This window comes from Macadamia integrifolia, chromosome 11 (genome assembly GCF_013358625.1).
Source record: "Macadamia integrifolia cultivar HAES 741 chromosome 11, SCU_Mint_v3, whole genome shotgun sequence".
Classification (NCBI taxonomy): Eukaryota; Viridiplantae; Streptophyta; class Magnoliopsida; order Proteales; family Proteaceae; genus Macadamia; species Macadamia integrifolia.
Genome location: NC_056567.1, coordinates 11,115,908 through 11,130,872, shown reverse-complemented (window position 1 = coordinate 11,130,872; position 14,965 = coordinate 11,115,908). Strand labels below are relative to the sequence as shown.

The 14,965-nt window shown below is 37.7% G+C and overlaps 2 protein-coding genes across 2 annotated transcripts; one reads left to right on the top strand and one right to left on the bottom strand.

Moving 5' to 3' along the window:
• Positions 1–609: 609 nt before the first annotated feature.
• LOC122092910 lies at positions 610–5,495 on the bottom strand. The gene is made up of 3 exons (XM_042663212.1): positions 5,250–5,495; positions 4,895–5,109; positions 610–961 (listed from the first exon to the last, which is right to left on the bottom strand). Exons 1-3 carry the CDS (start codon positions 5,493–5,495, stop codon positions 610–612), a joined length of 813 nt encoding a protein of 270 aa, XP_042519146.1.
• Positions 5,496–8,591: 3,096 nt separating this feature from the next.
• On the top strand, positions 8,592–10,262 carry LOC122092908 (pentatricopeptide repeat-containing protein At2g22410, mitochondrial-like). The gene has a single exon (XM_042663211.1). The coding sequence runs from the start codon at positions 8,592–8,594 to the stop codon at positions 10,260–10,262; it is 1,671 nt and encodes a 556-aa protein (XP_042519145.1).
• Positions 10,263–14,965: the final 4,703 nt, after the last annotated feature.

Genomic DNA, 14,965 nt, shown 5'->3' with positions numbered 1-14,965 from the left:
AACCAATCGTATTGAATGAAAATTTTAGGAGAGATAATCATGGGGAGAATTTTTTTTTTTTTTAATTATTTATGGAGATATGTTACATGAGGGAGAATTTTTCTCTTCCACGTTCAGGGAAGAGAGAGTGAGAGAGAGAGAGAGAGGGAGAGAGATAATTATGGATAGTGGATAATTATGAATTACGGAGAGAATTTTTTTTTTGTTTTTTAAATATGGTGAGATGTTAAATGGGGGCATTAGTCGTAATTTAAGTGGTAAATGGGGTCATTTGGGTCAGATGGTAAAGTTTTCCTAAAAAACACAAGTACGTCCTTTTATAGAGTACGTACATAGATAAATATATATGCCTTGTTATCCTTGCATAGACCAATTAAATTCATAACTATAGTCATGTCAATTGTTTCAGTAAACTCTAATTGTCATTGTCTTTTGCAGATGCTTAAAATTCGCAATTGGGAAGGAAGGAAGTTGGAGGAACATTTCCAATGAAAAGGAAGTCAATAAATTTACGTTCATTTAATCAAGAGCCCTTTCCACCACATTCTATGTCATGAGAGCTCAATTCCCCCCCCCCTTTTTTATCAGCCAAAACAAAGGATAAGAGCATTAGATAGCATAATATATATTACATGCCATATCTGTCCTAAATATTGGCTTCATGCCAGATAAAGTTTCATAAGCCATAGATTTCAGATTCTCTAGGATACTATTAGTCTTTAGTAAACCAAACCTAGGATAGATAAGATAATTGTCCATCTCATCGCTTAAGATGATTAGTGTTCTAGGCCATAAAGTTAACAGTTTATCAAAAAACTTCTTGAGAACGTCCACATCACTCCATACTTCTTCGATAACCCATTTGTTGGTTCGTGCCCTTGACAGTCCGTGCAGAATACCTAACGCCTCCGCATCACCAGTTTCTCCTGTCAATACATAGTTTGCTTCACATAAGATGACTCTTTTTTGAAAAATAAATGCTAAAGCCCATGCAGATATATTTTTTTCCTTATCTATGACACTTGTTATCATGATAAGTGAGTTTGAGCTTGGTGTAATTATCGGAGTCATGCAATATGGATCTGTGTTAGATATCACCTGTCCGAGAATTTGCAAGTAATGCCATTCGCAATACAATACTCAATGTGCTTAATGAAAGTGATGGGATCTAGCGTTTGTGCAAAGTACAGGATTTTATTTATGTGGATCCGGATAAAGTAGTAGGTGATGATAAAGACAGAAAATAACCATTGCAAGTCTTTTTTGGGGATGAAACCAGAGTTGAAACAAAAGGAAACTAGTTTCTTAACAGAATCAAAAGGAAGAAGGTTAGGTTTTAAACCCAGTGGGCTCGCAGCTCATATCTTTCTTGAAAAATCACAATCAAACATAAAATGGTAGACAGACTCCTGCTAGGAGTGGCAAAGGCTACATATGGAGTCAATATCCACCCACTTAGACAATATATCTTTTGTTGGTAATCCATCATTGATCGCTCTCCAAAAGAAAAGCTTATAGTTGGGGTGGATACTGATTTTCCAGAAAAATCACCACCATTGTGAGCATGGAGAAGAGCAACAATACCTGTTTGAGCATGCATGGAAGTTTGTTAGTGCATTGGTGCTGAGAAACTTGGCAGTTAATTTAGTTGTGAAAGATCCCTCCTTAGAAAGGGTGCACCACCATCTGTCATCTTGATGTGATAATGGGGTTTGAGCAATACAATCATTGACAAAAGCAAGGATAAAAGAGTTCAAACATTCCAAGTCCCAGAGATTGTTTAAAGTGAATGTACTAACAGATTCAGAGTAGTGATTTCTATTATCACTATTAGGGGTGTCAATCGGTCGGTCCGGCTCGGTTTTGGTCCGGGTTGAGTCGGTTTCGGTGTGGGAAAATTGAAACCGAAACCAAACCAATAAGGAAATTCCGGTTTCGGTTTGGTTTCGGTTTCGGTGCGGTTTGGTTTCGGTTTGTCTTCGGTTTCTTAAATCGATTTGTAACCGGGTTGGTTTTGGTTTTTGGTCTAGTTTGGATTCGACCTTCCATACAAATGTATACAAAACTATGCAAATTTTGATTTTTTTTTAATGAATTTTGGAGTGTTTCGGTTTCTTACCGGTTTGGTTTCGGTTTCGATCCTGGTTTTGAGCCGATTTCGGTTTGGTTTCGGGTTCATCCAGTTTCCAGTGCGGTTCGGTTTGGTTTTGGGGTTGCAATACTCGAAATCGAACCGAACCAATAAGGCTTCGGTTCGGTTCGGTCCGGTCCATGTTGTTATCGGTTCGGCCCGGCTGGTTTTACCGGTTCGGTTTAGGAATTGGCACCCCTAATCACTATGGTTCAAGATATTATGCATCTCAATGGTAGCTCAAATCCAAGGATCAAACCAAAAGAAGGTGTTTGAGCCATTACCTATTTTCCGAAAGACGATCTTTTTCAAAATGGGGAGAGTTTTACCAATACTATTCCAACATGGAGAACCTCTAGCTTTCAGAGTTCTGGAGTCAAAGACTGACTTGTTGACAAAATATTTGGACTAGAGAATTTTTCTCCAAATGCTATCCTCATCAGAGATTAGTCTCCAACCAAACTTTAGTAGGAGTGCAATATTGTGAGATTCAACATTCCTAAATCCTAATCCTCCCACATGTTTTGGTTGGCCAATTTCCAATTGGTTCTTCCTATAATTTCTATGCCCAAAATAAATGTGCAAGTGGGAGTGGTTGTTATGATTTATTACAATTTACAACCATGCATCTATTGTTTATTTGTGTTGCAAACTTATTTAGTTTTATTAATTTGCAGATTTTCTTAAATCACTTGTGCTACTTGCCTAATAAAGAAAGGCTTCTTAAACGGGCTATGCCATAGGGTTGCATTCTACCATGGAAGCCAAGGTTGCAAGGACATCGGTAAAATTAGGGAGAAAATGCTACCAAGCCCTAAAAGAGAAGGACCACAACCCCTAAGAGAGGGGACAAACCAAACTAAGGTGGGAAGAAACAAGCAAAAGAAGGGAGGGATACAATAAAAAAACGGAGGCAAAAACAAATCAAAATAAAGAGTATGATACAACCAGGGAGGAGGAGGAGGGGGAGGGGATTAGACGAAGAGAAAGGAAGATACAATAAAACTAAAAGGGAGGAGGGTAAACAGGAAGGTCCCAAGAAGATGCAAGGAACCTATTTCTATTTGTATCCGGTGAAACAACGTAATTGTGTGGAATTTTATTTCTCACATCAAAAGTAATAGCATCCTTAATATATGATGTATTTTGTTTTGAATATAATTGTTGGTGGGATCCCAATAACACAGCAGAAAAGTTAGATTGGGTATCTCTTTCATTTGAAATCATGTACAAAAACCATAATATAGGAAGGGAATAATTTATCTTAGAATCGTAAGTGTAGCTCTTTTTCTAATAATAGCTCTTCAACACCCTAGCAACATAAGGACTCAATCCCTCCAACGCTTCAAATGGATTGAAAACTCCAAGACAAGTATACACAATTTTTCTCACACTTGGGCTTTCACGAATCCTAATTATCAAGCACACAAAATAAAGGGGATGGAGGAGTTTGCCAAAATCGTGAAAACCCCCCTCTCCTCTTCTTGCTTTTATAAATCCTATTAAGTAGATTACTTCGATTGTATGCAATTGGGATTCTCAGTCCTTACCTGCCAAGTGACCATCTCTTAGGGTCAGGGTTGGTAGTGGTAGGGGGTGAAGGTGGAAATAGTGGTGAGAATTAGGTTGGGAGGGAAAAATTGAAAATATGGTCAATTTGGATTTTTTTTCTTTTATTATTTTATTTTATTTTTATTTTTGACTTACCCAATAAAGAACCCCCAACGGCAATTACAAAATATGAGGTAAGGGTGTTAATCGGTTTGGTTCTTGTATAAATAGCTCGACTCGGTTTAGTGTAAGATTTCTTAAGTAAAACCAAAATCTAACCACTTAATCAACTGTTTCATACATTAAAACCGAACCATTTATAATGGTTTTCTTATGTTTACTAATTTGTTTTATCCAAACGATTTCTTTATCTTTAAAATTTTGAATGAAATGGATGTAAATTTTAACATTGAATTGAATTATTTATTGTTATATGCTTCTTTTTAATAGTAGTTTGATGTAAACTTAATTTTTTATTAAAATATATGTAAATTTAACATTGAATGACTTAAACTTACTGAATATATGTTAATTGGTTTAACGGTTTATCAATGGTTTCAATTTTAATACCAAAATCGAATCACGACTTCAATTTTAAAATTAAAACCGAACCATTTATTAAACGGTTTCACGATTTTAGTATAATGGTTCAATTCGATTTCAATAAACGGTTTTAATTCAAATTCACATTCTTAACATGAGGTACCATAAGTGCCCATTTGATTGATGGTATTTCAATGGGGTGGGATTGTTGTAAGAAATTTCCCACCCCATTGTGTTGTTAAGCTGTTTGGTTGTTTGGGGGTAGGAATATGGGTAGAAAACCCAACTTTTCCTGTCGGGCCACATGGCCTACCCTTTCTCCCACCCAGCCCTTTGTAATCGGTGGGACTCTTGTGGGATGGTGAGGGTACCGATATTACCCTTACTTACACCCCCTAACCCACTGATTGGAAAGACAATCATAATATTCTATAATGTGATTGAAATCGTCTGCAATTCCGATCTCGTACAATTCCGTGCAATACCACCTTCAGACGGTGACACGTGTATTGATACCAATACAATGGTCCAGATCTGGTACAACTAATAAAACATTAAATCAGTGAAGAGACATTTAAATCAGATCTGGACCATTGCATTGGTATCAATACACGTGTCACCCCTTGAAGGTGGTATTTCACGGAATTGTACGAGATCGGAATTGCAGACGATTTTTTGAGTCCTCCCATTGGTGTTCTATGAGGTATTCCCTTCCTTCGGTTGGCAGTTCTATAATTTACGACAGTTGGCAGCGGCGTTGAAGGGGTGAAGCTCTGAACTTTGTTCTTCCCATTGCCATGGCTGCTGCTATAAGATTCTTCGTCATCAAAAGCCTTACCCAGATGCTGCTTCTTCCTCCTGAAGTTGCTGGAAGTACCAACAATCTGGATTCAAAAACAAACCACATTTTGAATTTAGTTAATTTTGGAGAATCAAAAGAATGTAGCAGAAGAGTTGAGGAAATTAAGTCAATGAGATCAAAGAGGGATTTTATGATTTTATTCTTGGTTGTATTGATGTTTACCTTGCAACCCAGAGAACAAAATCGGAAGGAATCGAGGAGACTCCTATCGCAGACCTCACAGGTGTCCTTTCCCTGGCTTGGCTGAGGGCGTTCGTTCAGGACCACAACTCTGGCGCTATTGATAATGTAGGTCTTGACACCAGTTATGTCCAATACCTTCTGAATCTCATTAACTCTGATCACATCATGGTATGAAGACCTCCTATCTGTAATGGCGAAAAAACAGAGTACTGTAAGATCCAACATTGAAATAAAAATAAATAAATCGAACACAGAATCTTCAATAGTAGAAGACCCAAATTACAACCAATAATCAAGAATATGAATAGGTGATCCTTTTTACCAAAAAAAAAAGAATAGATGATCCATGAATTTCTAGGTGATGAGCTTCTCTCATTTCTCACCCTGTAGCTAACCTTACCAAATTTATAAAATCAAAGCTTGTAAGTTGAAGGGTCTTTTTCTTTGTTCATCTTTTTTTCCAATCCAATTCTTTTTTTGGATCTTAAACAGTGGAATGAAAAGATTGTCGGTGGGGAAGCATTCTCTCTCTCCCCCCGCCATTTCTGTTGTCAGTCTCTGTTAAGAGATATAGCATTTCCGATCACTATTCCAAGAGATGTATCTATATAACTTTGAACGTTACTCGGACTCTCAGACAGAGTGTGTATCTCTCTCACTCTTGCTTTGGTTGTTCAACGACAATCTCAAATTTCATAACTGTGCTTTAGCCGAACCAGGTGGAAGAACAATAAAAAAAAAAATCCAAACCTCCATTTGTAGTCACGCTCAGCTGTGATGGAGTTGTTCTCGGCGACCTAAGATGGAGCAGTTATCGGCGGTGACAGATGGCGTAGTTATCACAGGCGACGGATGAAGCAGTTCTCAGCGGAGACAGATGGAACAGATCTCGCAGGTATGGAGAAGAGGATAATGGGAGGAGAGAATTGTTAACCCACCGTGAAAAGGAGAGAGGGGTAGTTATGGGTAAATATAAAATGGGATAGGGATATGTATTTTATTCAAAAGGGTTAAAACGTCATTTCATAGCATCACTTAACAAAGAATAATGGTATGGGTCTAAATGCAATTTGATACTAAAGAGGGGATGTTTCTATAATAGTAACATTCTCCAAGGGGTGACGCTGTAAATTATCCAAAATAAAAAATAAAAAGATAATGAAAAATTACGGCCCCTCTCTTGTAGTTTGTCGAAATTGTGTATGGGTCCAAGGGTTTGAAAGCATTACGCCCCCTCCCTTGAAGTATATATGATTCTTACATTTGAGTCCAATCCATTAGTGTCCGTGAGTTTGAAACTGTTATATGATGAGGTCACCTTTCTTATACCGAAAATGCCCTCGGAACTAAGCCTTCACTTGAAATTAAGAAAAGAGAGAAAATTCATCTTTCAATTTCATCATCTTCAACCTAGGTCACCAAGCTGTGATCTGCAAATCTTCAATCTCAGGAAAGAATGGAGACAAGTCCTACATTAGTGCACCTGGGATTCCTAACAAGGTTCAATATCTCAAGATCCGAGTAGTTAGCAGAATTTTTTTCCTTTCTTACTTCTAGTGTTCAAATCTTACTGTTTTCTATTTTCGTTGATGAATCCGACTTAATCCTTCTCGCTATTCACTTATTTTCATGCCAAGGAATTTATATTAGTGAGCTTTCTATTATAAATCGACCCAAACTAACACTGTGAGAAGATCTCTATTCTACTATTCCACTTGGCAAATATAATTTTTTTTCTCTCTTTTCTCTCTGTTGTTGTTCTAGGGAAAAAAAACATGATTCGTATTTCCAATTTGATGAATGAATTGAAGGTTCGTTTGGTTGCAATGGGAATTTAAAGGGAAGGAAAGTGAAATTTTCATACTTTAAATGGTACTATTTATAATCATTATACCATGTGATTGTATAAACTACTTAATTTTTTTAGCCATATTTAGTAATAATGCATTTTACATGTGATTTTTATTTTACGTATTATAACAAAGGGTTTTGGATGCAAAGTAAAGTGAAATTTTATAATCAAATATGGAATGATTTGAAGTTAATTTTAAAGTCACATGGAGCAATGATTATATATATTTCTTTTTTAAGTATGAAAATTTCACTTCTCTTCTCTTTAATTCCTCTTACAACCAAACATAGCCAGAGTCGTTTTAAGTGTTTTGAAATCATAATTTTACCTTACAAGGAGCTGATGAGTTGGGTTCTTTGAAGAGTGGGGGGTAGGTTATTTTGGGTTGCAGGGGAAGGCGCAAAAGCAGGGATCGGAGGGGAAAACAAGGGGGATGGGGCGTTGCAGCAAGGAGGTGACGCCGTCGTTCCTCCGATCCTTTCAAGAATTGAATGAAAATGCCCTATTCGAGTGTTGTGAACAGCTTGGATTCCAATTGTTTTTCAGATTTCAATCTACCCATTCCGTCCAACGTCATTGATGCGGTTTCAATCTCAAATACGCTATACGGAATCCAAAGATCCATTTTGGGGAAGTGGCGTTGTTAATAAGGCAAAGTAATTAACCTCGTGATGGCTAGAGGAGGTGGAGTAAGACAAAGAAGAAAAGAGGAAAGCTGCAATGAGGATGAGAAAGAGTATGATAAGGCTCATATTAAGATTCCCTCTCGAGGGCGAGGAAAAAGAAGGATCTCCACAAAGAAGATTCGTATAGGGTTTTTCAGTTATAGGTTTTGAATAAATTTCTAATCGTGCAGGTGGGGTTTGGACATTAGGGGTTTTTTCTGAAAAGGAAAAGAAGATCTAGGGGTTCTGTTAAAAAAACCCTATACATATAATTAATACAATGAAGAGAGAGAAAGGAAAAAAACAAAACACTGTGTACTCGCATAGGTCTCGCCTCCACCTTCTCCGATGGTTGTCTCTTAGGGATTTGATTTGCAGATGGTTTGGGTATTCCAGTATAAAAGGGTATAATGGTCCTCTCAAATTAGACCATCTCTACTAAAAGGCTAATACAGTCTTTTGTTGCACAAAAGTAACAGCATAATCACACCGTAAGTGTTAAGGGAGGAGAGGCGTAAATTACTCAAACTCTTAGATTCATATGCAATTTCGACAAACTACAGGAGCGGGATGTAATTATCCCAAAAGAACAAGAAGACATTGCATTTATATAAGAGAATCAAAACAATACACAGAAACGCTCAAAGAGCTCGCCCAAGGTAGCCCGGTTAACGCCTTAGGCTTCGACCTTCCGTCTTTACTTGCTCTGTGATCCGCTCCGGTGGTGTGGAGAAAGCTCTAGAATGCTGGTTAACCTTACCACGGCCGAGGCATATACTGAAGGCAATCCTAAAACAAAGTATGATGTGTGGGCACTTGGACCTTATTCTTCGACAGCTTAAACGTTCAACCCTTGACAACAAACAACTCTCCCAAATCTTTGCCCAAACCATAACAACCGGTCTCATACACACAACCTTCACATGGAACTGCGTCATTAGAGCTTACTCCAACAGCTCCTTACCCTTCTATGGCATCCTCATATACAACCACTTCGTCACAGCAAGTTCCAACAGTCCTGACAGTCACACTTACCCTGCCCTTCTCAAGGCTTGCACCCATTTGGTTTCAATTCCAAAAGGGGAAGAGATACATGCCCATGTCACAAAAATTGGCCTTGATTCTGATATTTATATACAGAATTCTCTCATCCACTTTTATGGGTCTACGGGACGCATTGAAGAGGCACGCCAACTTTTTGATATAATGCCTATGAGAGATTCAGCGAGCTGGAATTCACTTCTAGCTAGTTATAGCAAGAGCCCAGGTCTGCAGTTTGAAGCCTTGGTTTTGTTTAAGGCAATGGTGTTTGATGCTGTTCAAGCCGATGCAGTCACTTTGGTCATTCTATTGATGGCTTGTACTGAAGTAGGGGCAATGGATTATGGAAGAGGGATCCATACTTTTTTGATAAAACAAGGGATTAGATGTAGTTTGAATTTGGAGAATGCCATGTTGAGTATGTATGCTAAAGATGGTTATATGGACATGGCATTTCGATTTTTCCTTGCAATGAAGGACAGAAGAGATGTGGTTTCACACACGATTCTGATCAATGGGTATGTTGAGTCTGGGCTTGTAGATCTGGCTCGTGGTATCTTTGATCAGATGGTTGCTAAGGATCTGGTTTCATGGAATTCGATGATACATGGATATGTTAAGGCCAAGCGTCCAAGGGATGCCTTGGAACTTTTTAAGAAAATGGAGATGAAAAGTGTAAAAGCAGATGAAACCACTATTGTTAGTTTGCTTTCAGCTGCTGCCAGCCTATGTGATCTCCAATTTGGTAGACTAGTTCATCAATTTGTCTTGCAACGAGAAATAAGAATAGATTCTTTTGTTGGTACAGCTCTGATAGACATGTATGCTAAATGTGGGAGTTTCGAAGATGCCTTGCTAACATTCTACAAGATTGGCTACACAGACACTTTTGCTTGGACTGCAGTGATTACAGGGCTGGCAAATTGTGGGCATGGAAGTAAAGCATTGACCTTGTTTGAGCAGATGGAGGAGGAAGGAATTGAGCCAAATGATGTCACATTTGTTGCTGCTTTGATGGCATGTTGCCGATCAGGCCTACTTGAGCAAGGTATCCTTTTGTTTGATAGGATGACGGGGGTTTACAATATGAAACCAAAAGTTGAGCACTTGGGCTGCCTAATTGATCTGTTCAGTAGAGCAGGGTTGCTATACCAAGCGGAAGATCTCACAAGAAGACTGCCTACAGAAGAAAGAGTCATAGCTTACAAGACTATTCTCAGTGCCTGCATAAATTATTCCGAGATTGTTCTTGGAAAGAAGGTTGCAGAAGAACTGATCAGTTTGGGTCCCAAAAGCCATGGAATTTACATCTTATTGGCAAACTTCTATGCCATGGCAGGTCAATGGCACAATGTCATGGAGATTAGAAAACTCATGAAGAAGTTGGATATGAGAAAGGACATGGGCATCAGTTTTATAAAGGTTTCTAGGTAATCTGAAGAAATTTTTCACTACAGTCACAGTTGAACCAGAGAAAGATGAAAGTGATTTTTTAAACAACAAAGAAAAAAGGGGGGGAGCTGGGATATACATCTTTCACTGGTTAACTTGTCTTCTTTATGGCATCATCAGCGACATGAATAAGAGCTCGATGTATCCAAGTTAGTTCCATTCGATGGGTTGACAGCTGAAACAGATACAGAATTTTTGTGCGATTTGTACATTAGCTTCAAGGGGAGCATACAACATAATAGAAACATAACCTTAGCACTAGATGGTCACTTTGCACCATTTAAAACTCTTGAATGGTGTGACAATGTGTTTAAGAAAAAGCTTTGAAAAGAAAAAAATTTGGAATTGGAGATGTGATGGAAATGGCATTAGGTGTTCATTGAATTCGAGATGATAAAGAGAGATTCCAAGTGAACTGCAGATGAAAGTATACAGTGTGAAACATAGTATATGAAAGAGATTGCCTCCCTGGTCACTCTGTCAAAATTTTTGCTAACATCATCACTGAAGTATGTTACCAAAAAAAAAAACATAATATTTTGGTCAACTATTGTTCAAAATGACCAATTGACAGTCTAATCTAGATTTCACTTTACCAATTGATGATGAGTTATGCAGTTAATCCAGAAGGCCTCTTTGAACAGAAGAATACCACCGAGGGGCAGACTTGGACTATTGCCCAGATATGAAATGGGATAAACCAGTTTCATAAGATAAGAAAACTAAAAAAATATCTGTGGATCATTTTTTTAATCTTCCAACAAAGGGTTGAACCTGTAAAACCATTGAGCTTTGAGAATGCAATCTGAAGTTTGGAAGGAATTCTCAAAGAAAGGAACATCAGAAATACTAAGGCTTCTTGTACCAAAATCGCCCAAATCTCATCTGCCTCCTTCATGGAAGACCTTTCTTCAAGGCATATTCAAGATTCTGTTCACATTTTGCACTTTTACCAGGTAGACTATACCATAACACTTTTGTTGCAAAATTTCTTTCAATTTTCTATCATTTTTGTATATCTATTAACTACTATTGGATTGCATAATAAATTTTCTGATTGAGATCATTTATTTTCTCTTTGATGATTCAGATCATTACATTTCCACCCCCCCCCCCAAAAAAAAAAATCTTTGGAGTTTTGATTTGATTATCAAGTCAACTTCTGTCGTTTCTGTAAAACCTGATATTTTGATTGCAACTAAAGAGTATGATGTTGATTTTTAAATGGAATATGTCTTGTTTCCATGATGAAAATTTGATAACATCGAATCTTTTTATGATTATAGAATTGAAAAGGCATACCCAGTGCATGAGGCTCCCACGATCACCAGGTTGCAATAGAGAAACCTTACCATTGCGCCGAGACCTGCCTGCTTTTTATGATTATGGAGTTCAAATAACAAAATTAGAGTAAGCGGTAAAAGACTTCAATATCTCATAAGCTGCACCTAGATTTTGCTACCATGTGCTCTACCTAATTCGCCTATGGCTCATATTTTTTCGATTCAACAATGTTGTGATGAAGATTCATGTTAATGATTGTATCAGTCTTTAGTAGTTCTGCTTTTGGGGGAGGGGATCCTAAATATTTCTTTGCTAGTCCTATTTTTATAATTTGTTGTAGAACTTGTAAAGAACATACATATCTTCAGTTTTGTGTACTTTTACTCCTAAGGGAAAACTTTGCATCTTGATTCGAGCGTTTTCTTATCTTTACCACTATTCTACTGTTTGCTTTCAAATTCAATAATTTCCTTGTATTTTCCCTTCTTTTTTTTTATTTATTTAATATTTTTTTCCACTTACATTAGAAAAATCAAGTTTGTCCGAGCATGCTCTGCTCTTCTATGCATGCAATTGCTGATATAGCCAATTTTACAAGTGGTGGATTTAATGTTTTCCTTCCCATAATTTTGTTCTGTAAAGATTATAACTGTTAGAACAAACACCAAAGGAAACAATGAAAACAAATAGATTTGTGCAAGACACAAAGATTTAACAAGGTTCACACACTGATGTGGTGTGCTACCCAGAAACCCTAAATAGAAAACCCCAAATCTGTGTGTGTGTGTGTAAAATCGGGTTGATCCATCGAGTCGTGGACCTTAGAAAACAAAAAAACCATTCGGGACTCGACCAAATTTTGTCAGAGCGGGTTAATCCTCAAAATGGGTCAAGAATCCGGGACAAACATAACAATAACAACTATCAGATACCTTTCTTCTTATTGTGAAGGGGCAGGGAGCCATATGTGCGTTGCTTTTGTATATGTGCTTCACATATCCTCTTCTCCTTTGAATTTCCCACAATGCATTAGGTTCTTATTGCTATAATATTTAGTTTTCTCATTACAGGGTGTGTATCCTCATGGGTTACAGAAGCATATTCTTATGGTTGACTATATTGTCTTTTGTTGCTAGTGACTATGATCAATTCATCATATTCAGGGTACTGTTGGCTGGCATGGTTTGATGTTGTTTGGAATATATTGGCCATAGTTGTCAAGGCAACGCCTAGGCATCCAGGTGCTTTGGTCCCCTTGTTGGTGTCACCTTGCTTTTGGACCCTCTTGAATGCCTTGGGTCGCCTAGACGCCATGATAACTATGATACTATCAGGCGTCAGCATGATAAAAGTGGCTTATGTTGTTCGGCCGTTGTTTTATTAATTTAGTTTTCCATCTTTTACTTTTTACAATGTGGTTTGTTTATATGATGTGAGGCTTTATATTTGGTGAACAGGGTTTTTGTTACCAGTTTTGGAATTCGACATGGATATCACCATCCATCTAGTATATAGATCTCTAGTGAGTGATTGTATGTGATGATCTAATCACCAACTATCTAGCCATTCCATTTGGTTGATTAGTTCTTTTTCCTAGCCTTTAAGATCTTTATTACAATCTAAGCACAAAGGAAGGGGAAAAAGTTATCTATAAGATTGCTAAAATGAGGAGAATGAAGAGTGGAGATCTTGACCATGTTACATTTGTTAAAAGTGAAGATAGTAAAGTACTGATAATGGATGAGAACATTAAGGAGAGATGGAAAGAATTTTTCTTCAGCACTAAATGAAGACACTTGAGGCAATAGTGTCTAGCAAGACTGCATTACCCATCAGGGGCAGACCTAAAATGACCTTAGGAGAAGTGGTAAGAAAATACATGCTTATCTTAGGCCTTGTATGACCTCGAATAGAGCTGATTGAAAGGCAAGGATCCATGTGGCCAATGACATTTAGTGGGATAAGTCTGAGTTGTTGTTGTTCTTTTCCCAAGGCAAGCGTCTTTGATGCAGTGGTACTATCATGGCTGCACCGTCACGACCCGATCGAGATACCCAAACCAATACGAATTGGTCCCAAAACTGGTTTTTGGTCCGAAAGGGGTTGATAGGGGAAAATATGGTTCTCTTTTACTTTATTATGTTTTATTTTGGGATTAACTATAAAAGGCATTTTCTTTGAGTAGTTAGATTCTATTTTGTGAAGAGTTGTTTTTGTAGTTTCTATTAGGAGTCTTTTCTTTATCTTTATATAGTTGCATGTAGCCCTACAATGGTGATTGATTAGAGTTGAATGAAATTGGAATTTCTTAAGGGTGGTGCTGTGCACGACTGGTTTCTCCCTTGTGCAACTCAAGTAGTTGCTCTACTACAGGTCGTCTTCTCCTTTCAATCATCTCCACTGAAGTTTGATTCCTTCCTAATCAACACCTATTTCTGTATTGTTCTTCCTGCAATTTCCATTATTTTTTCTTATTCTCTGTTTTTCTATTCTGTTACTTCTCATCTTCTCCTAATGGGAGACAGTGTTGGAGCTGAGAAGGGAACTCACAAATCCATCAAATCAGTTCTGTTTGGCCTGAGATTTGGGGCAGTAGCAGTCCTCCCTAAGGCAATTCAAGCCCTAGAATATCACTCCCGAAATCGCTTCCTGTAGGGAGAATCAAACTGTAATATATGGGAACCTGTTCTTACCACCAAGATGAGTAGCAGAAAATTTCAATGAACTTCTGATCCCTGTTTGTGGTGTATCTTGTTTGGAATTACTACACTGTGTTATTGACTCCCACATGAAGTTTCAGCTTAATCGTTGTTGACCTGGGTGAGTTCCATTGCTGGATATCAGATTTAGTTATCAGGATCGAATTGGATTAGTGTGGATCAATCATTTTTGCCCTTACTTTATAGAATAATAAAAGAAAATTATGATTTTACCCCTAAACCGATTTGGTCAGATATCAGTATCGGTCTCAACCGATACCAATACAATATGGCCGATACGACACTGATACCTAGAACCATGCATGCACGGTTCAAGGTATCGATATTGTATTGGTCATATCGATGCTGCCGGTATTTGATATCAATACCAATATGATACCATACAATAATGATGGAATCAGTATTCAGTACAAGAGAGGATAAAATGGTCCAAAAAACAAAGTTATTGGTATTTTGATAGCCAAAAGGTCCAATCCGACCAATCCCTATCTGTATCAGTATCAGTATCAGTATCAGCACCGATATGGGTACTGGTACTGGTACCGATACCAATATCATTACCTAAGACCTTACTTATATGTTTCACACTTTGGTAAACAATATGGAAAACAAGTGAAAACAAAAATGCAACTATAGCAAAGGGGAAAGAACCAGTGGCTGGTTAGAAGATAAGTGATTAAA